The 26,725-nt window shown below is 45.3% G+C and overlaps 6 protein-coding genes across 6 annotated transcripts; 2 read left to right on the plus strand and 4 right to left on the minus strand.

Moving 5' to 3' along the window:
- Positions 1-230: 230 nt before the first annotated feature.
- On the minus strand, positions 231-2,576 carry DFL_003008 (uncharacterized protein; the record flags this gene model as incomplete). The annotated part of the gene is made up of 2 exons (XM_067631878.1): positions 231-832; positions 896-2,576. 2 exons carry the CDS (start codon positions 2,574-2,576, stop codon positions 231-233), a joined length of 2,283 nt encoding a protein of 760 aa, XP_067494380.1.
- A 6,433-nt stretch (positions 2,577-9,009) lies between these two features.
- DFL_003009 (uncharacterized protein) lies at positions 9,010-9,831 on the plus strand (the record flags this gene model as incomplete). Its single annotated transcript, XM_067631879.1, has 1 exon — positions 9,010-9,831. One exon carries the CDS (start codon positions 9,010-9,012, stop codon positions 9,829-9,831), a length of 822 nt encoding a protein of 273 aa, XP_067494381.1.
- Positions 9,832-10,044: 213 nt separating this feature from the next.
- On the minus strand, positions 10,045-12,736 carry DFL_003010 (uncharacterized protein; the record flags this gene model as incomplete). The annotated part of the gene is made up of 6 exons (XM_067631881.1): positions 10,045-10,131; positions 10,195-10,470; positions 10,537-12,081; positions 12,156-12,230; positions 12,320-12,432; positions 12,541-12,736. The coding sequence occupies 6 exons, from the start codon at positions 12,734-12,736 to the stop codon at positions 10,045-10,047; spliced, it is 2,292 nt and encodes a 763-aa protein (XP_067494382.1).
- Positions 12,737-16,202: 3,466 nt separating this feature from the next.
- Positions 16,203-18,429, plus strand: DFL_003011 (uncharacterized protein; the record flags this gene model as incomplete). The annotated part of the gene is made up of 7 exons (XM_067631882.1): positions 16,203-16,382; positions 16,453-16,510; positions 16,836-16,903; positions 17,021-17,194; positions 17,241-17,418; positions 17,634-17,874; positions 17,955-18,429. The coding sequence occupies 7 exons, from the start codon at positions 16,203-16,205 to the stop codon at positions 18,427-18,429; spliced, it is 1,374 nt and encodes a 457-aa protein (XP_067494383.1).
- A 360-nt stretch (positions 18,430-18,789) lies between these two features.
- On the minus strand, positions 18,790-20,378 carry DFL_003012 (uncharacterized protein; the record flags this gene model as incomplete). The annotated part of the gene is made up of 4 exons (XM_067631883.1): positions 18,790-19,225; positions 19,363-20,066; positions 20,200-20,276; positions 20,345-20,378. 4 exons carry the CDS (start codon positions 20,376-20,378, stop codon positions 18,790-18,792), a joined length of 1,251 nt encoding a protein of 416 aa, XP_067494384.1.
- Positions 20,379-23,213: 2,835 nt separating this feature from the next.
- Positions 23,214-26,108, minus strand: DFL_003013 (uncharacterized protein; the record flags this gene model as incomplete). Its single annotated transcript, XM_067631884.1, has 3 exons — positions 23,214-25,821; positions 25,903-25,980; positions 26,053-26,108. The coding sequence occupies 3 exons, from the start codon at positions 26,106-26,108 to the stop codon at positions 23,214-23,216; spliced, it is 2,742 nt and encodes a 913-aa protein (XP_067494385.1).
- Positions 26,109-26,725: the final 617 nt, after the last annotated feature.

Genomic DNA, 26,725 nt, shown 5'->3' on the forward strand with positions numbered 1-26,725 from the left:
ATCCAATCGAATGAAAATGAAAATGAAAGTAAACGAGCTGAAACGAAATAAAGTGCAAAACAAAGGTATCGTGATATTAGCATGACAATGACAATGAACAAGGAAGCCCACCAAAAAACCCAACCTCAAATCAATACAATCAGGCTCAAATGTAAAATCAGACGGTTTCTTTTAACACCCGAGAGCGAACGATCAAAAACAACCCAGCAAAAATGAAAGGGGAAAGGTAATCAATGCGTCGACCTAAAAATCGCCTTCCCATTCTTTCTCATATCCTTAATCCTCCTCGACAAATCAATCAACGTACACAACTTCGCAAACTCCTCAGGGCTCTCTTTATTATTATTCTTCTGTCCCAACTTGATCAACGGGCTCTCCAACAAATAATCAATAGTCTGAAGTCTACTCGGTATCGGATCGTGTAAATACCCTCTAATCGCATAATGCAACGGTGTATTCCCCAACGGTCCTCCACGCGCATTAACATCCGACCCGGCATCTAATAATAACGACACGATAAGAGTCTTGCGGTTATATTCGGCGGCGAGGTGGAGGGGGGTTAGGTTGTTTCGACTCAAAACTTCTTCTCGCATGGGGATGCCGACGTGGTTGAGGATTGATTCTGCGACAGCAAAGTTTTCTTCTTTTGCGGCGATGTGGAGAGATGAGAATCCATCTGGGGAGGAGTCTAGATGGTATGGTTGGTCGCCGGAGCTGAGTAGAAATCTTGCCATTTCTCCGGACGCTGGGCCTTTATTTCTTGCGATAAGGCCTAGGGAGTTGCATTTCCAGATGTTCTCGGCTACGTCGATCACACCGCGGCAGCATTGCTCTGTTATCCCCATTCACATTAGTATTTCTTTCAAAAAAGGAGATGAGGGGGATATAAACATACCAGAAAACAACGCTCGAATGCAATCATACATCCTATCCCCATGATACTCCGTCAAAAAGAACATAATAGCCCTCTTCTTCGCAACCTCATCCCCAACAACTTCTCCATTCTCATATTTCAAATTAAACCCCATCAACGTCTCCAAAGCACCCTGCCCATTCTGCTTCGGTATAGCATGATACTCCGGCGGTGGAGGATCACTAGGTGTAAACGGCGGTGGATCAGATCTCGTCGACGCCGGTGTTTCCGGTGGATAATTCGCATGAGACTGTGCATTCGGAACAGTAGGTGAAGGTGCCCGTGGTAACTCCATCTCCAAAGGTCCCAAAGTCCTCTCGCTCGGCTCGGTTTGTAACCCTGATAACGCCGATTCGATCCATAAATCGAATTTAAAGTTTTCGGGAATATGCTGTCTATACCACTTCGCCTCCGCCTTCTTCCCCAATCGGTCCAGAATCATGGCCATGAGGTAATAATGCGTCCTCTGATCCTTCAACACCTCATCTTTACTCCAAATCTTAAACAACGGCTGACAAGCCTCCCTAGCCCCCTTAAAATCCCCTAGCTGCATCAGAGCGATACACTTCACCAACTGCAGCGTATTCGAGTTCTCAGCACTAGACTTCTCAGCCAACCTCAACGCAGCTGCGGACTGTCGTTGAGCAACCAATAAAATCCCATTAATCTTTTCAAAAAAGTACCTCTCATTAACCGACAGAACACACCCATGATCTCTGGAGATCTGTGCCAATGCATCAGAATGCTCACTCGCATCCGCCCATTGCGCTCTCTCCATCGATTGAAACAACTCATCCCGATGAAACCTCCACCGCTGTTCATCGACCTCATCTCCCTCGGGATTAAACTGCGTCCGTCGCTTGGGCTGGCTCCTCGTCTTCTTCGTCGGCGACTTTAACACCCCTTCGAATACCCCTTCCGTCGCCTTTTGTAAAGCCGGTATCGCGGGCGGTGGTCCATTCGGAGGCGGCGCCGGTAAAGGAATATTTGGTGGCGTTGTAATTCGTAGGTGATTACTGGTCTCCGCACTAGTCTTCCTCACACCGGCCGGCAATCCGATTCTTTGGGCGTGTGTAACAGGTTGAGCAGCTGATGGTCTCTTCCCCGACGGTGGTACACTCTCGGATCTGAGCCCCTGTTGCTGCTGCAGCTTCTGCACAGGCGTTGTTTGCCCTCTGCGCGGTTGCGGCACAGAACCACCATTACCACCATTAATCTGCGCCGCTGGTGCCAAAGCAGCGGAACCAGAAGAAGACCCTGCAGAATTCACCCCATTACTACCACTACTATACATATAATTCCTCCCATACTCCGGCGGTGTAGTCGTCCCATTCGAACTCGCCCCACTATCACCAGCAGGAACAGCAGTAGAGTTGTTGGCACTCCTAAACCCTTCGACTATCTGCAAATGCTGCAACGCAGCGCTGAGTCTTGCCGTACTATCTTTATGTTTATGCACGACTTCTCGTTCTCGGGCGATTTGCTTTTGGTATGATGAGGAACTTTGGTGAGGGAATGTGGACATCGTGGTATTACCGCTGCTGGAGGAATGGTTGTGGTTTATCGTACGAGCGGGGAGACCTTCGTTTGCGGCAGAGGTATTTATGCGGTCTAGCCATCCTTTGGTTTCGTCCAGATCGTCGAGGTGGAGGCTCATTGCCATCTTGACGGTTTTGTTTGGGGTCCCAGATCAGATGGGAGCTGAGAAGATGGGAGATGCTGTGTTGTCGGTGTTCAGCTGAAGCGGAAGAAGTGGTCGTTAGTGCGAGTAGTGGTGGTTAACTAGTGGTTGGTAGTGTAGAATAGAGAATTATTATGATTAACGTCGTTGGAGATTCCAAATATCCTTCAGAGAATAGGTCGTATAGAAAAGATCGTGTCGTATACGTATATGTGAATATATAGCGAATGTACTTCCTGAGCCCAAAAACAAGAAGAAAAAAAACCAACTTCATGGGAAAAGAAAAGATCCGGAAAGCACTGTTGTTGTAATATATAAGATAGCAGGTAATCAGCAGCAGGAGCAGAAGCAGCAAGCTTAGCTTAGCGTCCTTCGGGCTGCACACCCCCTAAACTCGTCATGTTTAACTAGGGCCAGGTAAGCCGGTTCGAAAAAAAAAAAAAGAAGCAGAGGAAGGGACCAGGGAGCGCTAACCTCAATGCCTTGCCGTGTGTCCTTCTTCCTTCCTTTGCTTTGCTGTGCTATTGAACGGCCGCTGGCTGGCTGGCTTGGGCGTGAGGCTTGCTAAAACTCGAAACCGGTCGGTCGGCTGAATTGGACTTAGTTCGGAATCCCATCTGCAGTCTTCACAGAAATTTTTTGATTTCGGAATCCCCAATTGATCATTCGTACATATTCTGAACGGTGGTCGTATCTTTCTTTTTCCCTTGCTTTTTTTTTTCCCGGGGCCCTCCTCGCTTAATACTCTGACCCTTCTGCAGCTTCCAACGGGTATGGCTGGCATCGGCACCCCCCCTTGTCCTCTTCACTTTTGTTTGGCGATTTTAACAAAAAAAAATCGGATGCAGAAATGATGATCTGCCCTTGCCGGAAGAAATGGATGGGAGAGTTTTAAACTGTTACCCCGCCGGACATGAAACAGATTGACCCCAACACCTGTGATCTCATCTTGTTTTTTTCTTCAGCCGCCGTTTAGGTAATCGTCTGATGAAGGCCAAAACCACGGACCAGTGAAAAAATGGCAGGCGAATAGGTCTCGTCTTTCTCATGAAACTCAACGGTGACAGCCGAAGTAGGTCTTTAATGGCCTCTTCCTTGCCTTTTTCTGAAGCATCAGACTAAAACATCGGAATACATACCCAGACCCTTCGAGGTCACAAGGCAAGAAAGGCCTCGACAAGGGGATGGCAGTGACTCGGACGTCGTACAAACCGATAGGTATAGATTCCGAACGAGTTTCCTGTTCCTGAATACTGCATCACAGGGGGGGTTGCAATTACGGTGCCTGAGCTCGAGCTCTGAAAAGCGGGTACCTGTCTGTGCGCGGATGGTGTGTCCACAGATAAACCCTTGATCTGATGATCACCACCATCTCTGCAACCAACTTTTTTTCAAGGTTAACACGCATGCGCAGAAGCAAGGGGGATATGCTGCACAACAACCTAGGTTAGCTCTTCAGTTAGCCTCGTGCGACTGGCCTCTATCCCATATCGTGACCCCCATCTTCCCATTCAAAATCAAATATATTCGCAAATACTCACCCGATCATGCAATGATCAAGCGAGGGGTGTGGGATGGGTGACGCAAATATGTATGCACCACAATCCGGTTAAAAAAAGTTGATATTTGAGATTCGTTCTGCCAATGGCCACATCCTTCTTCCTTTTTCCGGATAAACAGAAGAAATCGAAGGGAGGAGCAAGGCAAGGCCTTGTCTGCTAGCGACGATGCATCCCCAAAGTGCCGGGACCCTCTTGCATGCAATTGCATATTACAGGGCCATTAAAACGTGCCTAGCTGTTTTTACGACTCTCTCAAATTAGCATCTATCATGAACTTGCATTGGAAATCACCATTAATCATCCTTACATACGTACTGATCAGTTAGTCAACACCAACAATGGTATTAACTAGCTCTGTCCAGACAACCCGCGGCCCGGCCAGGCCCTTCGATCCTGAACTGGACATACCCTGCGATAAAAATCCCCGTAGCATTCTTCTACCCAAGCGCCACTTCAGAAAATAGCATCCTTAAAAGTTGTCGAATATATTAGTGTAGTATACCTTAGCCTTCGATATTGCACATGCATGCTATATCCTCTTCGTTTAGAACCTAGTCTCGTGAACAGAAAAGGCCCGAAAGGAATTAAATCTTCGTGTTTCGACGGGGAGATGGGACGTTTTTGGTTATTTCCGATGATTGGGATATTTATTACATCGGCTTCGAGCGGATGCATTGTACATGTTCGAATTTCGGCATGCTGGAATTTCATCGGTGGCGTCTGCAGCAGATTGGTTTTGGTCGATGTATTCGTCAGCTCCCAGACATCATCACCAACATATTCTAGACATAGATGAGATTTATAAAACCTCAACGGCCACGGAACTACACCTTCCGTCATGTACGCATACATCTAACCCTGCACCTCTAGAAATCTATCAGAATCTAGAACTTCAATCCCGTCCAAATTACCTAGTAATTAATCTTACCCTTAGCTATTCCGCAAAACTCAGGTACCGACAGTTGTGCGGAGTACAGGTACGGCATAACATCCCAGCTCGCCTTCAAACTTCTAGAATACCGTCCCGCATATCCTGAAACAACACCTCAACCTCTTATTCACAATGTCTTGTGCGCCGGAAAACCAGCCCCTTGCATCGCCACACCAAGAAACCTGCGTAACCTCAAACAGCTGCCCCCTTAACCAGACGGTGAACCAACTTCTAATCCCAAGTATATTTTCGCTCTAGTTCAAATTCACAGAATGGTGAAGGGTAACTAACTGGAATCGAGGCTAATTAATTCGGGCCTTTACAAGAATAACACTCTCTTAACCAAGCTTTCACTTAGTCCGAATTAATATTCTTAGGCTCCTAGCCCTTGTAGACGAAAGATCCCATGATCAAGTAAATGCACTGTGTACCCCACATACACTTGACATCTCGTATATCTCGTTCCACAATATCATAATTACCCGATATGATCAACCAACCTAAACAAATATACAAGGTTACCCCGACTAAAGACGATTGATAGGTCCCAATTAACACATGCATTTTCAGACCCCGCTTAGCTTCGGGCCCTCAACGAGCCTCATGATATGATATGATATGATATAAATAGTCTAAAATATCAGCGAGGATTCCTTAGCCGAAGTTAGTTATCGGATAGCTACCCCTGATGGTAGCCAAACGTATTCATTTAACGAGTTAAACTTACCACGATTTAGATGCACATTGAGTTTAACCTTAAAACAAGCAAACTTTGACCCTTAGTAACTCCTTATACGCCACCGTATCGGATTTTGCTAGCTGTAATTAATTGCTTACATGTTGTTGTAAACAGAGTTCATTGACCAATTGCTTAGGAAACTAGGATCTGTCAATTGATTCCCAAGGTTATATTTTTGGTATTCAACTATGGCTATCAGGCTTGCTGCATGTTTCGAAAAATGCAACTTGAACAACAACTTCTCAGGATTTATGTTCTCGGGCCCGGTTAGTCCTACTTGAAGATGTAGCTCGGAATTGAAAGATGAATACCGATGATCCTATTCTTGTTAACGGCCCGCAGTTATCGTTGTCGATACCTAATGTTAAAGTGCATCTCCTGTAGCCACGTGGGCGGATCAATTTGTTGGTCGGTTTCAACGTCCGCTGTTTGGATTGACGGGGACTCCGTTCATGAATTCAGTGACCCTACACTTCGGGACCGTAGGCCGTACGCTTAAATGCATGCAATTTCAACTGCAGCCACGTTTTGAGTACTTCGCTCGGTTTTCAATCAACATGACAGATATTAATTAATTGACCAATTGACGAATTCAGCTGGGTGGGAACCTCGTTGGTAGTGGCGAGGATCTAGATGAGCATATGATAGATTAATTTGAACGAATATTGAAAGCTATATAGAAATGGTAGGCTTGAGGGCAAAACCCCGTTTTAGGAAGACCGAAGTTACCCTTGGAGCATATCTTGAAGTAGTCTTTTATTAATCTTGAGGAGTTGCTTCCGGCTACTCCTCGGGCATAAAGTAATCCCTCTTAAAGTCTAGGCGTTCTAGATCTTGAGACTACACGTGGCTAAGCACCCCTCTAGACACAGATAGTCAATCTTCAGTGGTTGAAACCCAGGCCGATCCTTGAATATAAAATTTCAGAAAAATATAAAAGCCCCATTGCAACGGCCCTACCTCCTACCCTTCTACACCTATCCCATACCTAACTTCTACCATCAATCCTGTTTCCACTCCAACTGCCCACAGATACAATACTATTTCATACCTCCTACATTATACGCGTAGACGCCAAGATGTTCTCTCTAATGAATACTCTTCGTCGTAGTACCTTCCAAAGCTCTGTCCGAGTTGGGTCTACCTAGGGCTCCCGAATGATGGTATGTGCTAAATTATCATTTTCAATTTCCTATAACCAAGCTGAAGAAAGTATAAAAGCTAACATAATAACAACCTTCAACACACTCATCACCTCGGAGCCCAAGCCGAAAGTGAATTTATCGTGTACACCCTCTTCTTCGGCATGGTCGCAGTAAGTCCCCCTTCAACCCCCCTTCACAAAACCACTATTTCTAACTAATCACTTACCAACAACCAGCTCTCAGGCCAAATGCTCTAAGCCTACGAAGACGACAAAGAAGCATGGGATTCGTTAAGAATTTCCATGTACGGGTTTAAATGCGACGTTACAATCCTAGGAAGGAATGTTAAGATCCTTGAAGGATTGTTACGTGTTAAAGAGATGGAGGGGACTGTTGAAGCTCAGGAGAAGGAAAAGGGTACCCCATTAAAGTGGAGACCCTTTGAGCCTTCGGGATTGCTGTGGGCTTCTAAAATGGTTTGAAGGGGGGTTAGAGGTGGATTTTGGAGGGCCCCTTTAGCTGCTCCTACTTCATTCAAAGTGCACTGGATGCGCTGTATTACTATTAGCTACATTTGATAGACTGTCTTTTGCGGCGGGCCCTAAATGGGACCTAGGGCTGGAAGACGCATGTATAGCAACATGGTTTTGGTCATCAAAACCGCGTACCAATTAATTGATCTCCATAACATCATATTCCACATTTGAGTTGACCTCCATGTGGCTTAAAGTAGTAATTATAGACACGCTCCGTCGATCAAAATACTCGAAGTATCTAAGTTTGTTAATACACATCGCATATAACAATTAAACCATTTTAAAATCTCTAGCCACATCTCTTGCATCTTACGCCTACGTACACAAAATATCACATACACGCCGCCAATACCACAGGCTCCTCGAACTCAACATCTACTTACGATCTCAAAAAATATCTCCTAAAAACATATAATCGTTTCTAAAGGTATAAATATACCCCTACTAAAAATGTTATCCAGATTCTCCACCCTCTGCTGCGTCATATTAAGCCCCTGTAGCCGTTAGCAAACTACCAGGAACGCTCAATTAGTCTTCCTTCAAAGTGTCTTCATTAAAAATCAAGTACATAAACACTTGTTTACCCCTTCATAAGCAAGCTAACATAAAAATCGGTAAATTTACAAGAGGCCAACCATACAGTAATGTCGAAAATTGAATCCTCCTTCAATCTTCCACAAGTCATTGGACAAACGGCTATGGCTATTGGGTTATACACGATATGCTCTCCCTCACATCTTTGTATATATCTATCCTCGAGCTCCGTCTTTCCATACGTTAATTATAAAGTCACATATGAACTGACTAAATTAATCTTAGCTCGCTACAACACCCTACGACGGTACTTTACTCCTTCAACTAACCGAAATCCATCATACCTAGACAAGAAAATGGGATGGAGAGCTAGAGGAAGCAAGGGTTGAATGGATGTTAAAGGATTTAGAGAATTTGGGGGTAGTGATTATGTTACTACTACTAAGGGGAGAACGGTTGAGGAGGAAGAGGTGGATTGAGATTAGATGAACTGGTGAAATTAAAATTGTAAGTCAAGTTAGATTTCTCTTGATTTGGGTGCAGGATTGACACATATCTCATTTGTGATACTAATATTAATTGTTATCGCAAATATAAAACTGGAATTTGGATTGAGTCGAAGTCATATTGAATGAGCCCTGTCGATTTACGAATCGCAACTCCGAACTTCCAATGCAGATGTTGCATTTTTTTCGTAGATCCCGCCGTACACCAAGAACTATCCTAGATCCTAGTCTCGAGACTAGCCTAGATCCTAGCTTCAATCTAGATCCTGCCGGACTATTTCCTCCCTGGCATCCGGGCACAAAATCACTGCGTACAGTATCTCAATTCTCAAACTTCTACACATCCGAATATCCATCTACTTAAATTAAATTAGATTAGTTAAACACCAAATCCCTTTCACCAAATCCCAGTACCAACAATTGTACAAGAAACCAGTCCTCCCTCTGTAAAGAGAAGATACTATGACCCTCCGCCCCACCATCCCCACCGACCTCCCCCCTATCCTCTCAATCCACACCCACTCCCTCCCCGTACACGTCCACGCAACCTTCACCCATCCCTTCCGCCACCTCCACCCAAACTCCTTCACATCCTACACCTCCCTCTCTCCCACCAAAAAACTAACCACCCCATCTCCTCACGAATACAACCTCATCATCTCCACCCCTTCTGGTGAAATAACCTCCTGGGCGTTTTGGCGGCGCAATATCGGCCCCCCTCATTTTTCCAAAATCCAAAAATATAGGTCTATAGCAGAAGCCATAGACTCCGGTGAAGCGGATATATCATCTTTAATACAACAAGATGAAGGAGAAAAGTACCCTTCTTTATCACTCCCGCGTTTGGCACTCTGCAACCTCCACACTTTAAACGACACACTAAAATATTTCTCAAAAGAACACTACTACCTCTCCCATCTCCTCGTTCATCCGGATCATAAACGACGGGGTTATGGAACAGTTTTGACTCTTTGGGGACTCTACCACGCCGCAAAGGAAGGTGTACCAGTCTATCTAACTGCAAGTATAGAAGGCGAGGGATTATACAAAAAGCTGGGATTTAAAGTTATTGGTGAAAAAAGTTTTCCTACGGTTGATGAGATGAGTGAGGAGGATAGAAGGAGAGAGGAGGAGGTTTTGGGAAGGGAGGTGGTGGTGGAAGAGTTTAGAGTTGTGAGACCAAAGATTATGGTTTGGGAGGGGACACTGGAAGACGAAATCTTTATGGATAATGAGATTATAGAGAAGGTATTGGGGGTACCTTGGGATATTCAGGAAGTTTAGTTGCAGTATAATTTGCATACAGTACGTATGCATTTTACTAGGCCCACTGTATTTTTAATAATTCCATCGTCAAGAGAAAAAAAAGCCTTCGTTCGAAAAATATACAACTATCGAATAAAACCACCATCCGCCAATTCAGGCCACTAAAACCCTTCTTACGCGAAGGAAAAGAGCCTTTAAAACACTTCCAACTAAATACAAGGACTTTTAGAATCAATGGATAAGCTCCACATAATTCGCTGGGAACAACCCTTCATGCCCTTGATATCTTCCAAACCACCAATCTTCGTCAGGGAATTCCTAATTTCACAAATTAGCATCTCCCTATCCAGCCAATAAAATCAATGTAGCGTTATAACTTACGATATCAACAATTGTTGCTCCTTCAGGGAAGCTCAACTCATTCTCCTCAGCGGCCTCATAATCATAAACAGCCTTGGCAGTATGTCCTGCTCCACCGGACATGTGAACCTCAGGTTCCGGTTCCGGAGATGGGGCTCGTGGGGCGGGTGGCGGAGCGACAGCAACTGGAGTAGGTGGTGCCGCATCTTCCTCCTCTTCTTCATCTTCGATTGGTTCAACATAGTTGGATGGGAACAAACCGCTCTCACCCTTTTCGTTGGTACCGTGCCACCAGTCCTAGTGATTCCTCGAGTGTTAGTATTGCATTTATTAAAAAAATAATATGTGTGTGGAGAAGCATACCTCATCGACCATCTCAATCATACCGACAACCTGTCCTTCAACAAGCTCGAGCTCGTTATCTTCAGCCTTCTCATAATCATAAACGATCCTAGCTCTTCGTCCAGTCAATTTGACTCCAGACGAAGCAGCATGGGCAACCGCGACACCAGCTCCGACGGCGGCAAGGCCAGCGAGGCCAACACCTGCAGCGACAGCAGGTGCAATTGGTGCTCGCTCCGGAGATGGGGAGCGGGGTCTGGTTTGAGTTGGAATTGGCGGTGGTGTTGGCTCGACCGGTGGAGCTGCACTACGAGAAACAGGCATGGCTATCCTGGCAGGGCTGCGAGGTGGACTTGGAGTTGGGCTGCGCTGCTGAACCTGTGGTGGGGGTGGCGGAACAAATCTGGCAGCTGGCTGTGGTGGCGGTGCCTCCTCTTCTTCCCCTGGCTCAAACTCATCGTACCTCGATGGTGTCGGTGGAGGCTTCGAAGCCATTGGCGCTGGTGGTGGGGCCGATGGGGATGAGATGGATGTATTCTTGAATCTGTCTCGGAGAGCGGAGACACCACCGGATTGAGGCTCTTCTTCCTCCTTCTCTGGCTCGGGACTCGGTGCCCGCGGTGCTGGCTCTGGTGCCCGAGCAACCGGGACAGGGGTGGGAGCTGGCTCTTGAGTACCGGAGAAACCTCTTTCGCGGTTCTTCTTCTCCTGCCAGATCTGTGCTGGTGTCTTGCCACCTGCTGATGCAAAGTCCTTGTTTGCAGCTCCGACTGGGGCAGAAGAGGATACCGATGGGCCGATACCATACTGACTGGGGAGGTTGGGTTTGGTACCGAATGCTGGGCTGGTACCGAACTGCTTCGCGGGTTTAGGTTTGGGCATAGCGCTGATACGACCGGCTGATGCTGAAGGAGCAGGCTTGTTGAAGGCGGCAGCCCTATCAGATAGAGAACTTGGCCGTTCTTCTTCTGCTTCAGTCCTTGCGACTGGGGCTTGCTCCTTTGGAGGCTGAGCAGCAGCTCTGATAGCTGCAATGTCAACCTTGCCAATCGGCTCGTAAGCTCCACGGATGACTTCCGGCCTAGAATCGAATCGCTTATCACCCTGAGCTCTAATAGCAGCAATGTCGACCTTTCCAATAGGTTCATACGCCCCTCTAACCGGCTCCGGTCTCTCATACCCACCGCTAGTAGTAGACGACGGCTGGGCCATGAGCTCCTTGATATTGACCTTCGTAGGTTTATACGCTGACTCGACGCTCTCTAGTTTATTCCTTGACAGCTGAGGTGCATCTTCACCCCATCCGTCAGAATCAACGTTCCCAACTGGAGCAGGGGCAGCGGGTCTTCCACGTGGAGCAGCTGGGGTTCCATATTGTCTTGTAGGGGTGTAAGCTTGGCCGGGCTTCCATGCCGGTTTCGGAGGAGCAGATGGCTTAGATGGTACAGCGGATGAGGAAGAGGTGGCGGCCGAGTAGTTACTGCCGGATGCTGTGGCGACTTTCTTCATGATTTCGTCGACATTGAGGGTGCTGGAATCGCGAGCACTGATCTCGACATGATAGCCCTGTATACGTACAATGCTACTTTAGTACCTGTGTACTTCCGAAACCTAGGAAAGGGTAAATAGTATCTACAAACCTCGAACAACTTTGCAACAGCAGATTTGTATCCACCGTAGTTACCCTTGACACGCTCGGGAACACCGTCTCCGCACTATTCCGGACCCGTTAGCTTATCGTCCCGTATACGGTACCCCGCGTTCAAACTCTTTATCATTATTTTGTATCGTAGAAAACACTAACCCAAGCGAAGAAGATATTCTTTCCGAGCTGTGTATTCGGGTCCTTTACTTTCGCTAAAGCGAATTGTACTCTTCCGTCGTTAAAGTCCTCGAATAGGTCTTCTAGTTCGCCGTCTGCACATAAAAACCACCTCATGTCAGCGTAAGCTCCCTTTAAACCCTCATTTTCGATTTCACTGCCCAAAAACAAACAAAAATGGGAAACTTGAAGAAAATACATACCACCGGTACTTTGTACTTTCAAAACACTCGGTTTCGGTGGTCCCTGTGAAAAAGCATTTTGTAGTGGTGCCTGGACATAAAGCAGCACCCAGGTCGCGTAGGTTGCCGACTTGCCAGACGGAACGGAGCCGGTGGTAATAGACTTTACGGAACGGTTGATGGCTGGGCCTTCCTGGGAGAGATCGAGAGCCGACATCGTGTATTGTTCTATAGCAAATGGCTATGGATGTCGGTAAAAAGGGGGGGTGATGGGTGAAATGGTGAAGAAGGAAAAGGATGGAGGTGTTTATAGGGAGTAGCTCACTTGTGGTGGGTGGGGTAAGTTAGCTGTGAGAAGTGAAGCACAGTGCAGCGCGGCGGGCCCACAGCAGGGATGACGACAACGCACACCAATGCAATCCTAAGCACAGAAAATCAAATTACTCGTAGCTCGTACGGATAACAAGGTAGAGGTTTAGGACTGTGTAGAATGGCGAGGGTTTTTCTTTATGTCTATTGGTGATGTTCGGTAGACGAGTTTTAACTTTCTTGCGGCTGAGAATGTCCGAACCCTAACGTTAACACCGGCCGCGCAATTGCAACTTTGTCCGGCCAACGGCTAATGTTATAGAGAGAAGTACTGACGGATATGACAGAGGCTTGGGCTTGTCCAAGGAACCGATGTCACTTTTGGAGCTAGTCCGCCTAATATGATCCCGGTTCGAGTACAACTACCATTAGTTGGCTTAGTCTCGGGCTCGTATGTTCCAATCTTAGGTGTCTTAACATTAGCGTTAGCATTAGCAATACTAATAAATCCGTCGAAATTCCGTCTCCCAGAACTAATTAACCTCTGGTTAGTCTCGAGGACCCTTACGAGACTAATGCCGTAGGGGGGGGGGGGGGTTGAAGAGATTCTAGGACAGAAATTCCGCCTTAACATAGCTGTATAGCCTTTGAATTAACTAAGACACCCTGAACGCTTTAAAAAGCGGCCCGGGGACTAAAAACTATCCAAAAGTTGTTTATAACCCAGTACGGTATGCAGCTACAGCATAAATGACTAATCATATTACCGTATCGACCCGAACTTAAGTAATGGTTCTTATTTCTTCCAAATTGCTTCCTCTAACCGAAGACTGGGAAAGTATCTTTAAATAGTGTCTTATCATCAAGGTGGATATGGCTATCTAACAATGCTTTATAAAGGAAAATAGTAGATTTCCAGAAGATTTTATACGGGAAAGAGAAACAAACAAAGTGGTTTCTTACATTGAATTCAAGTTGTAGATGCGACAAATAGTCCTACACAACTTATATCCATGTAAATTCAGATATTAGAATCTAGGCCGCACGCATACTGCAGGCCTCCTCCTCCATTCTTATCCACTATTTTCTTGAGGATACACACTCTATGGGTCCTACTTGTGGTCTAGCAGCTTGCATAGAGGCTGGGGCCTCGATTATTATATCTATAGATCTGTAGGCCGTACAGTAGGAAACTCCCGTGACTAGTACTGCATAAGTATTTCCTCGCAGTCTAGCGAGTGCTATTGGCTAACTGGTGTTACCAAAATGCCACAGAATCAACTCCTTTTGGAAATCCCCAACGCATGGATTAAACATACAAGCGGCACAGCTCCGACAAGCCAATCAGGTTAGAGACGCCCCAGCTATTTAGAGACTTTCGGGACAGCGGGACTCTTTTGGAAATTGGGATTAAGAAGAGGCTATAAAATTTAGCAATCACAACTTGGCATATTCAGATCGATCTCAAAACGCTTAGATACATCCTAAATATCATTGTATTTTGTATACTTCGATCGAGGCTAGCATGCTGGACTAAGTATGCTGGTCTCGATGTAGGTACGTGGATATGGGCATGCACGCGCACACATGTCTGTCCCCAATGGCCACATTGGATAGGAGACACGCTTTTTATGAGAGAAGGGTGGGCCTGAACTATTAAACAAAGACTAGTCTCACGCCCTTCTCCGTCCACACACCAAACACATCCGGGTTATCATTAGTTAATTCTCACCGATAATATGCGATCTATTCATATCAGAGTCGTGATTTGCATTATCTCACTTAGCACTTTACTGCTTTCTTGGTTTGTATCTGCGACACAGAAATTCGACATCGGCAGTCGCCTAATTCTAAGCGGAACCGCCTCACAAATAAATATCGCCTAGGAAAAGAGCAGAGAACAAATATGTTGTGATGCCAACTAAATATGTTAGTATAAATTTAGTCTGGACCCAATGTATACGTGTATACGTGTATAGTCTGGACACAATAATCGAAACACTTCGCTAATCTACACGTAATGTTATGCTGCGCATTCTAGCTATATGCGGAGTTTAGGTATTTATACTCGCGCATAATAACTGTGGTGGATGTAGATGGTAGGGTGGAATCATAGGTTGGAGTATGGTTACACGTGATCTGTTGCATTTTTGTTCTCAACACTTTTTGGCGTTCTGGTTTCTATAAATCGTTCTCACCGCAGTCATTCTTTTAAAGGTCTCTTTTGTCAACAAGCAAGGAGTCTGGCACTTGGGCATTCAGTTCTTTTTATCTTATTTATACTACTATATGTTATCCTATTGTTTATACTATTTATAATACAACCAGTTTTTACCGTCCAAATCATACTATTCTCTGCATACTTCCTGCGTATAGCTGATGGGGCAGCTAGACTACTACTTGGCTCCTAGAGCCCATACCACAACCTCACATTACAACTGTGCTATTCGGGAACGGTTATTTTTCTAGCACCCCCTTTTATAAACTCATACGGTCTCGAATTCCCACGACATACCAAACCCGATTAAATAAATAAATCCTCAACATTATCGTCGCTGTGGCTGAGGGTACCTGGACTACAGAGGCTCCAGTATACTATATTTGTTTCTTAATGCATCTCCTTCTACCACTCCGGCCGTAAAAGATTTTATTTATGTAGGACGGGCTGGCACCACTTTCAATTCTCACATCCTACTTTCCCGTGTTTCTTGGCCGAAATCCCGTGCAGGAATCCCCGCCTTCTTCTAAATTCTGAGGCTACATGCAACCTGTGCAGTGGTTGAAAGACGGAAATATGTATAGGTACATGCAAAGAATTCCACAAAACCAACACTTTCTTACCAGACCTCGAGGGCAATTTCCCCTCATTTCAGCCTTGGAACTCGTCTGGCAAATCGGGACTATGCTCGGCTTAGTCTTGATTTGCTGCAGTCTGGCGATCCCACGGCTTTTGCAATAGCTAGCCACCCCACCTCGTCCAAGCTGTGATATGGGAGCTCAAGCGCTCGAGCTTGCAAAAACGAGCTTTATCTAAAATAACTTAGAAATCTGAGCTACGGAATATATTTATGTCCGAGAACATAGAAATAATTCTCATCAAGGCCGACTTGACACCTAATAAATAGAGCGCAAGGCTCTTGCAGACATGACCGTGCCGCACGATCACGGCTGTGCAGGTTTAATTACAAGATATGGCAGATAGCTCATGCTGAATACATTTATAAAAAAAACAACAAGCCCCCAACTTAGTGTCAAAATGTCGACGTATCTTTTCTTACTAATATACTTCTTATCTGAGACACCAGACCTGATTTCCGATTGCCGTAAACCTATAGACTCTGCTTCGCCCTATCTTTATTACTCTGTTCACCACGATGGGTGCTGTCGATTTCAGAGTACCTATGACAATCCTATCTCTTCTCACGTTCCTCTACTATGTGACCCGACCAGAGATTACTGTATATGAGGCGAATTTACTTACCAGGAGGTCGGATAGTGTTTCACAGCAGGTAAAAAGAGCGAACGAGAACCACGTCCTCCTACCAACCGAATGCGTTAGTCACGACTCAGAGAATCATCAACTCAAGGAAGAATCTTGTTAATATATCTTTTTTTTTTTCACAGTTTCTGGATCGAGGTAACATATCTTCTGAGATATTTACAAATGTAACTTTTGGAACAAGTAAGTCAATAATGGATGCGCAACAGAAGTCAGATCTATAATTCGATATAGGTCGATATCTTTTGGATTCAGTCTCCAAATATTATATATACTAACGATTCCCTGTAATTTGTAAAGACAATCAGCTCAGACTTATTGTTTCGATATCTGATATAACTTGGGTTCCACAACATCCATCCTCTATTTCTGAATTTTGTAACAGAAACAGAAACTCATGCGGGTATGCAGAAAGGAGTGAATATTGTAAGAACATAGTTGCTAATATTATCCTTAATCTATTAAGGGATGCATGAAATAAACCAATACTGATGCTCTAAAACCCTAGATACGCCACTAGAAGGTGTATCTACTAAAAATAACTTTAAGCTATCGAACGGCGACTACGGCATGGTGGTAAGTATCCATCCTCTCGAGATCTCACAGTATACAAACGTGTATATACTACTTAGTTAAATCCTCAAAGGGAACCCGCTGGTGAATTTTCACTGATAAACGTGGGTTCATATATAGGGATCGACAGAAGGATACTGGGTGGAAGACACTGTAACAGCTGGAGGTGAAGCAATAAACTTCGAATTTGGAGTCGCTACATCGTGGAATTACCGTCCAGCACTCGGACTTGGCTTTAAGGGAGCCTGGACTACCCAAACACCAAGCTACGGCGGAAGATCATATGACGGCACTGTGCCCCCAAGCTATCTAAACAGCTTAATACAACAGGGAAAAATAGCAAGTCAGACTTGCAGCTTCTATAATGTTCAAGACTCTAAAGCTCCAGGGCAAATACTTCTTGGTGCTTTGGATCGCAGCAAGTTTTAGAGAGTTGGACATATATTCTTGGGTGGTGCTCCCGCCGGGAAGTTCCGGCTATGGGGGCAGAATAAACACCTTCCCCACTACTCGGTTTGGTAATATAAATGATCCAACGAACATGACTGGACCCTTCTTTTCACGAGATGGGTTGACGATACAAATAAGCCCATTTTATCGGTATACACACTGACGATACTACCGGATACCTCTAGAAGCCTGCTAACAAAGATCCAACAATAGTGGCATCTTCTTACCAGACTATATCTTTCATCCTTTAATAGATGCACTGCGCCCATTCGGAATTATACAGTCAACCTCCCCAACTTCGTCCGGGGACTAAACCAGAAACCGTCTTACCGTGCGATATCAACATCCCATGTCCTCGAATTCGCCTTCAATAAAGCCACCATAAGAGTACCTTTCAACGACTTAATAGCTCGAGATATAGTAGATCAAAAGAATCCAGGTTCATGTCACCTGTTCCTTGACTGGTTCAAGCCAGGGGCGGGATCAGACTCGCGCCCAGTAGTGCTAGGAGGTCCTTTCTTCAAGTAGGATTTCCATTCCTTAGGTTATTTAGACCTACTAGATGCTTTTTAGTCAAACAGACTAATTGAATGACACTGTTTAGGGCTGCGTACATCGTAATAAATCCTGAAACCAACACAACTGCAATCGCCGGTTTGAGTCGCAATGATACGGCAAGCGAAATTGTTGAAATCGGTGGGAGATATGGTGCCAGTCTTTCCACCGTGAAAGGGAGTGCGATCGATCCATCTGTTTCGAGTAGCAATAAATTACCACTACCCCTCGGCGCTCTAATAGGAATTGGAGTTGGAGGTGTCCTTGTGCTGATAGCCGCTATAGCACTCGGCATTTTTCTTTACCGTCGAAGGAAAGCTCGAAAGATATCGGGGATAACATCAACAGAATCTTCTCCACAAGGAGAAATCCCGAAGGTGCGACCTACTAGCGATTTAGAGGTTGCTAAAGTACAAGTAGCGGTATCACAAGGGCTTTCCAGCGGTCAGAGGCAGCAGGAAATTTTTGATAGTCAGAGGTATGAGCTTGATGCTAGGGCAGGACACCTGCAGGAACTCCCATAGCGTCATTGTAGATTGGCACGAGACCAATCTTGCCATGTTAATTGTTCGAATGTAACTTTAATAAACGAGGATCGGACCGTCGTGTCCATTTTCCTTTGGGGTATTCAACTTCATGATCATTGATCAATTAAATTTAATTATCAATTGCAAGTTTTATAAATATTTGGAGGACTTCAACATCACTATTATCGTCAATTTCTAAGCCTATGTTGCCGTCCTAAGAAGCTAAACTACACCAATCTATCATTTGTAGCTCTATCTGTATTAAATTTGCAACAATACAAAAATTGAATCTTTCCGTTAGGTTCCCAGCATCCCAGTATACAACATATATCTTAGCATACGAAGGCCACAAATGATTTAACGGCTCGTATTAGCTTCAAGCTCATACGCAGTCGTCGAAGAAACTGAAAGCTCATGTGATACAGGCAGAGCACTCTTCGCCTCCAACTCACTCGTCGGACGTACATCCGGGCTCAGTTCTGAAGGATAACCCTCCGGTGATGGTATCTCAGGTATGTTCTTTTTTCTCCTTAAAAAGAATACAAACCCCACAGCGGTTATCAAAACGAAAACAACTGCAACTACAACCCCCGCAATCCCGCCTGAGGATAGAGGGCCGCCAGGTTCCGAATTTGCCGGTGGTGACGGTGGTGACGAATCGCCACCTTGGATTCTATCTAACGATGTCCCAAAGCTCCCTCCGAGCTCAATGATGTCCCGGCCTAGCGGGTTTGGGTTTAAAATTCCTATCCCTGTGCTGTTGATATCGACGCCCAGAACTGTGTAAGCTGCCCTGCTATTTATTAGTACTTATTTAGCCATTCCAGCTGCGGTGTAGCCGGTAATTATATAAAATTACAAATAGTTCTTAAATCGATACCTCGAAATCGAGTAAATCGTTTTAAGGAGCAATGAACAAAAAGGACCTACCGAAAGAACGGACCACCAAGAACAAATGACCACTGTTTAGTGATATTAAGAACAGTTTCTGTAGGGAAAACAGAGAGCTCGCATAACCCAAGACTATTATTTAACTCGATACCTTTCAAATGATTGAACTGTATCTTGATAACTGTTTCGCCAAAACTAAGCTCGATAACATCATCCGGCGAGTAGTTTCTATCACACGGGAGGGCCAAGTTATTGAACTCGTTCTTTTGAAGACCGTATGCACCAAGCGTGGCGATCAGCTCAGTGTACATATTATTCGGGATGAAAAGCGAGCGAGCGAGCGGGTCTACGACAGCCAGAGGTTTTCCCGGATTCTCATAAGGTCCCTTAAACCGACCTGTCCCATTGCTGATACGAACAGATGGTGCATCAACCTCCCCAGGAATTCTCATTCGTTCCCAAACAGCAAGTTTTCCTTGGAACTTGCTGGCATCTACCCCGCCTAAGACTATCTCGCCGGTAGTATTCGGAGTCATATGGTTATATAAACTGCAAAAGCGTCCTGTTATTTTCCCCTGTTGTTTCAGTGCGTCTAAATACCCAGGCCGTCTTTGGTTTTGATTTACTGGCTGGATCCCGAGACCCAGGATTGGAGATGTATGCCATTGAAGTGCAACGCCGAATTGAAGCCTTACATCTATCCCATCAGCGGTGATTGTGTCTTCGACCCAGTAACCTGTGGCCTGAGTTTTAGATTGTTAGCTTGAAGAAAATAGATGTATATATTGATAGAGACATCGGATCTGCGGAATAATCAGTGAAGCCGCTAGTCTCTAGATTGGTACGAATGCAGATACAAGAAATTAAAAAACTTACGGTCTCATGGATTGAAACATCTAGATAGCTTTCATCAAATGAGAAACTGTCGGTACGAGTATTACCAGTCGCCTTATCTAGACGATCTGTCAGCTCGCCAGCTCAATTACCAACTCTCCCACCGCCCATTATGAAATGTACCCACAATATCTACTTCTCCCAGCTACCTCGCATGCCATTTTATTTTGTGGGTTTCTGTCGTTGCAAAAGTCCACTATGGAACCTGGCTCCTGGGGAACCCAAGTGACATGCTGCGGCGTCACTGAGAGTCTGAGGTTCTGGTCTCCACAACAGTAAGAATTGAAAACTGTTTCTCAAGTATTTGGTGAAATTAATGGCGTACTCCCTCCAATCGTAATGTTTGTGATAACGTCAAAATCTTGGATGCCGCCGCCTCTTATATATGACTATAAATGGCAACACACCCGGCGCCTGAGCTTAGTATTAAATGACTAAAACGAGTTGAGGAGTCCGGCGACGAGATGGGACTAAAAGTTAAAATTATAAAAAAAAAGTATGCTTTGGTACTTACAAACTCGGTGAGCAAAAGAATATGATACTTGCCTGCTCTTTTCACTTTTAACGGTATCGAGAGCGATCTCTGAAAAATCGAAGATCCGTGGGTGGTGTTGCCATCCTGCTGTGCCACATAGGCAAAAAATAGGAGAAAACAAAGAATCGGTATCGATATCACCGCTCTAAACCGAGTATGATCCCTCATACTGTATTGCTAGCCACGAGAAACTTCAAAGGCACTGACTCGTTCTTAGGTAGTGAATAATTAGTAGTATAAGTATTGAAATAGATACATCGATCGGGATCGTCCCACCCGGACGGGCCATTCCGTGCTTTATAAGATCCAGAGTCCAAGTACATGGATCCGGGTTTTAAGCGCCTTCATGTGCCAAGTCTGCCCGGTAGTTTGCCTCCTATTGTTTGAATAGAATTCGAAGGGAATTTTGCATTTCGCCTGTATGGAGGGAAGTTAATGTCAGGAGCCGGCAAAGTCTGGGGACCGCTGCTGGGTAGTTTCGAAGCAAGAGCTGTTGGAACTTTGCTGTGCCATACCCTCGAGCTCATAAACCAGTCTCATATGCGCATAAGATACTAACTTTGGAAATTTAGAAGAAGAATCCTGTAGTAACTCAATCCAAGATGGTCCTTGTAATATATTAATATACAAAGCTACTCCTTCAAGAATGCTTAAGTAAGTTTTGCCCTTACAAGATATCATTACATGATTACATCGCTCGACGAAACAGGAATAAGATTTTCCTCTTAACCGAGGGGCTCCAGTTATCGTACGAGCAGTTGCAGGGGCCTTAAATTTGGGGTTCTACTATCATCGATGCATCGGTGCGCCTGTTATAACGTTACATAGTCACAGAACTATATAATTGTATTTTAGTTAATCAATTCCTCGTTTTTTCTTTCTTTCTTTATATAAAACAAGACATAACTTTACCATAGCTTGACTAATTCGCCTTCTCCACGCCCATTATATTACTTTTTACTTCCACATACCTTTGCCATGTAAAATGGTCAGCATATAATTCGATTCATTGGTTTTATATTGCGTACACAAGAGCTTCAATGGAATGTATAGATTAGAAAAAGAGATAAATACTAATGTAACCTATGTTGGAAGCTTCAGACTTCATTTAACTCGATCACAAATCTAAACATCCAGGGGCATTTTCCCTAATTCACAGTCTTGACTAGACATTTCATCCTAGCCGTATAAATATTTAAAACGCAACAGATTCAACACAATGATAAGATCTTTAGTCCATCCATTGTCATACAAACATCGCGTAACATACGAACTCTAAACTCGAAAACCACAACCCACACAAGCACCAGTATTCTACGCTATAAACTCTTAACATCTTCAACAGAAACTGTACTCATTCAATTCAATCCAATCCAAAAACTAAACTAAGCACCAAACTTCAATTACATGACCATCAACAACAAACAACATCCACAAATTTAAAACGAAATAAAAGTCGCTCCCCCCACTCCCTCGATTCACACGGCTCCAAAAAAAATAAAAATAAAATAAAAATAAAAATAAATAAATAAATTTGTGTAAAGACTGACCATAAGATATCAAAAAAGAAAAAGTACATGTGCAATTCCCGCCCACCCAGTGGTATCTTTCATAACATTCCAAAAAGACAAAATAAGCCAAAAACAAAGAGTAAAAGGCGAAGTATTAAAAGCGAGAGTAGTATCCTCGTTGCATCCATGGGTATCATAGCGAGTGGACATGAATGCATGTTTTAATTCCATTGGGGAAGAACAGTTAAGGATAGGGTAAAAAAAAAAAAAAAATTTAGATCGCAGATAGAAAAGGTTGATAAAAATAGACGCGATATCAAGATCAAAAAGACTCAGATAAAACACAGAGAAGCAGGGAGGATATGTCAGTCTGTTCGAAAGAAAGAAAAAAAAAAAAAATTTGGGGGCGGTCTCTGTACCGAGGTAGCTGCGAGACCCAAGGAGCGTGACGAGGAATCAATGGCACAAAACAGAAAAGTCCAAAGATCCTACAGTGGTGTCCATCCAAAGCCGCAAACACCGTCAAAACCAAGAGAAATAGAACGTATTTGTAAAAAAAATAGCATCCCTTGGTTTCCCAGGCTGAAATTCCCTCCCAAGTTGAAAAGCGACATATCGAATATTGAAAGAATAACAGCATGGTGGCGGAAAACAAAGGCGACAGTTTTTTTTTTGTTCTTTTCTTCTGATTTTTTTCGGGTGAATGCATCGTGGCTAAGGACGGAAAATATAGTAAGATAAAAACACCTGCTCCTCGACCGGAGGGGGAAAGAAAAAAAACGAGAATCCTTTCCTCCCTCTTCGTCCCCGTTTTTTTTAACAGAGAGTGTAACACTGAAGTGACTAGCAATAATTAATTTTTTTAAATTAAAAAAAAATTTTAAGTTAAGTCACGAATGTTCACCTCGAGAATAATATGCCGTCCCCTCATTACAAGTCTATGACTTGGTTTACTCCACGATCAATCCCGGGTTGGCCATCCAGCCCCCGTTCGTGGTGGGGATTTGCTGCCAGGTGTTGAACTGGCCCCAGTTATTGTTGTAGACGCCAGAGAGGTTGCCTTGTTGGATATCAGCAGTGCTGTCGACGGATCCGCTGCGGAAGGTCTGCGGGGTATCCGGCGACGGAGTCAAGAGGTACATCTGCTGGATCTTGGCCATCTCGTTAGTCTCATCGAGGGTGGGCATGAATGCATTGACGTCATGTGGAGGAGTCGAGATGCCGTGGTCAAAGATGGAAGTAACTGGGCTCGTTGGCTTAGTGGCAGACTTGGGGGTGTCGGAGTTCTTGCGGCCGTTCTGTTGGTTCTTGACGGCATTCCCGTTGGGGTTGCGCGGATTGTGCTTGCTGCGCTCATACACATAGTCATGTTGTTTTTCCATGTGTTGTTTACAGTTGCTCTCGCGCTTGGACTTGTAGGGGCAGGGTGGGAACTCGCAGTACCACATTTGTGGAGACTCGCTGTGACGGTCGGTCTCGTGACGGTCACGCTCCTTCTCAGTTGGGAACCCCTTCTCGTGGTAGAGGCAGGTTGGCTCGGAGCACTTGTGTGGACGGGAGTGGGTCTTGCCATGCTTCTTGAGGTCGCATGGGCGGTTGTACTTCTTGCCGCAGATGGCGCCGGTTTCCTCGTCACGGTGAAGGCAGACATGGCCGCCCTGTGGCTTCTGGATAGACTTCTTGCGCTGCTTGTGGAGGAGAGGGTTCATGCGAACTTGGTTATCATCGGAGCCATCATCGGAGCCACCAAGCTCCTGGTGCTGAGAGACGGGAGAGATTGGCAAGTCCCGAGAGGGAATGTCGAAGAGACCACCGAGAGTGGCAAGCTCGTGGATGCTAGCACGCTGCTCAAGGGCGGCAAGGAGTTGCTCCTGGAGCTTCTCGTTGATGCTGGACTGAGGTCGGTGCATGGTCGACATCTTGCGGATTCCATTCTGTGGTGCCATTGGCTTTGGCATTTGAGGTCCGTGGACGGCGGAGACGGGCCGTTGGAGAATGGAGACAGCTGGTGCTGGGGCCTGGGCGGCGGAAACAGACACCATCTGGGAGAGCAAAGCCTCTCTGTGATGGGCAAGGACGTCCATGAAGTATCCCTCGTAGTAAGGAGTATCGTTTGGTCGGGTCAAGTCACCGCCAACGGCCTCGATGGAGCCCATGGCATTCTGGCAGCGGAAGAGGAACTTCTCACAGAAGTGAACGAAAGTCTGAGGGGATGGAGACATTTCCTGGGACTTGTAGAGAAGATACTTCTCCAAGTCACGGAGGCAGGAGATGCGACCTTCATCAAGACGCATGGAAGCGGCAGCGATGAGAGGGGTGAATTGTAAGAGAGAAGAGTCCTGGGACAATGGAAGAAGGATCAAACGCTTCATTTCCATAACGGCATCGGCATTCAAGGAAGTTGGAGTAGCAGAATGAATCGACAAGACAGATCCGCTGGGGGAACCAATAGTCGAAGCCTGAGCGGACCAGCTCTGAGTAACTGGGATGTTGTTGGTGGCATAGTAGACATTGGGAGATCTATATGGCGAATGCAAGGCGCTCTGGGAGAAGTCGATGTTTGTAGTCGAAGGAGGGGTAAGCGGGGCGATTGGCGAAGAATAGACACCAAGCCCAGCCTCAACTTCATTAGAATCAATCAACTCCGGTGTGGGGGAAGCGGAAAAGGAGGCGTAGATGTCGGCATTTCCGGCAAGACTAGTATCAAGGCCAAGATTAAGACCTGTCGACGCCATTTCTGGGAATCCATAGAGCTCGAGCTGAGACATGCTATTGCGGTGGTGGCTAGCCAAGATATCATCGATGGTAACGTCGTAGCTGTTGGTTTGAACATTGATGGCAGGATTGCAGCTGTATGGACTAGTATTCTGTGGAGCAAATCGTCTCCTCTGAGGTGCCTGCTTAGATGATCTCGAGATATCTCCCTCCTCGAATGGATTTGGATTCGTCTTGGAGCGGCCGCGGCCCTTTGGCAGAGCTTCTTGAACTTTGGCGGGCGATGGTACACACTTGACGGTCTTGTCGCCCTTCTCAGATTCTTTCTCGCCAACTGCCGGAATAACTGAAGATGGCGATTTGACAGAATCTGATGTTTCCTTCTTTGTGACTGGCATCGTCCGCCTCTTTGGCATTGGCGGTCTGGCAGCATCTTCGCTGGCGGCTCCAGTAATCAAGAATCGTGGGAGTGGCAAAGCGGTATCCTTCTCCTTCTTGACAACAACAGGCTCTTTCGACCTGGAAAGAATGGTCTTCTTCTCAGTGGCTTCATCAAGCTGCAAAGTCTTATCGAACGAGGACAGGATCTCCTTCATCGAGGAGACATATGAAGCCGTAACATCTTCAACGGTTGCAGACTTTGTGGATAGTTCGTCATCTTCGTCGAGGATCTTTGGAAGCGTCGTCGTTGTCTCTGCTGTTGTAGTCTTCTTTTCTGTTTTAACCACTTCTATCTTTGTATTTGAGACGATTCTTGGAGCGGCAGCGTCTATTGTCTTGTCTTCTTCTTTCGAGATGGAAATCTTGGAAACTGATGCGATCAAGCTGTCGATTCCTCCAACCCTATATTCGAAACCATGCATGTTAGAGGTCAACGTCCAATGTGTTGCGGGATGTGTTGTGGGGTCGTGCAATTGGGCATACGATTTGGGGGTTTTCTTCTGGTCCTCTGGTTTGGCGGGCTTGTCGGGGCCTGCAAAGGAGTTTCTCCGCACCGTCGAACTGCGCCACATACGAAATTCTAGTCAGTATATTAATAGAATAGGAACAAAAAAGGGAAGATTTGATACATACGAAGTCTTGACTTCTTCCTTCTTGACGACTGTGGTTCCGGATCTCCGGGAAGACATCTTGTATGTGTGATATGTAGTGTAGTATAATGTCGTAAAGTGTATCGAGCTGTGAACTCTAGTGTCGCTATCGGGGTATTGGAATCCGGCGGATTCGCAGGCTCACTGGAAGATAACCTCGGAATGTCGGAGCCTAGTTCTTCATCCAATAATGATATCCCAGTAACGTAGCAGTAGAGTCGCTTTATTTGCATCCAAGAACAGAGTAGTAAGGAGATATAGTTATGTGAAGCGTGAATAAGACCGTAAAGGGGGAAAGAGGTATAACGAAGTTCTATTCGGCCTGGTCAGAAACACCCCGTACTATATGTAATTTAATTTATTCCCTGAAAAAGATATCCCAAACCAAGAACACGGAAACAAAATTGAGAAAAATCCAAGGGATCAAAATGAGAAAAGATGAGATGAGATGAAATAGAAAGAGGAAACGATGCAAGCTCGCTTTTGAGGTGTTTTCTTGCCAGCAGATGAGGGGCAAAAGTCAGAGAAGCAGCCGGCAGACCCGTGAGATCGGAATGTGGGAGGTCGACCTTCCAAGCAAGGGGAGGTCTGGCAAACGTAACAGCGATTATTCGAGGGAAGCGAGATAGTGTGCTCGGGAACACGATATGGACTAT

Source organism: Arthrobotrys flagrans, assembly GCF_004000055.1.
Source record: "Arthrobotrys flagrans strain CBS H-5679 chromosome Unknown unitig_3, whole genome shotgun sequence".
NCBI lineage: Eukaryota > Fungi > Ascomycota > Orbiliomycetes > Orbiliales > Orbiliaceae > Arthrobotrys > Arthrobotrys flagrans.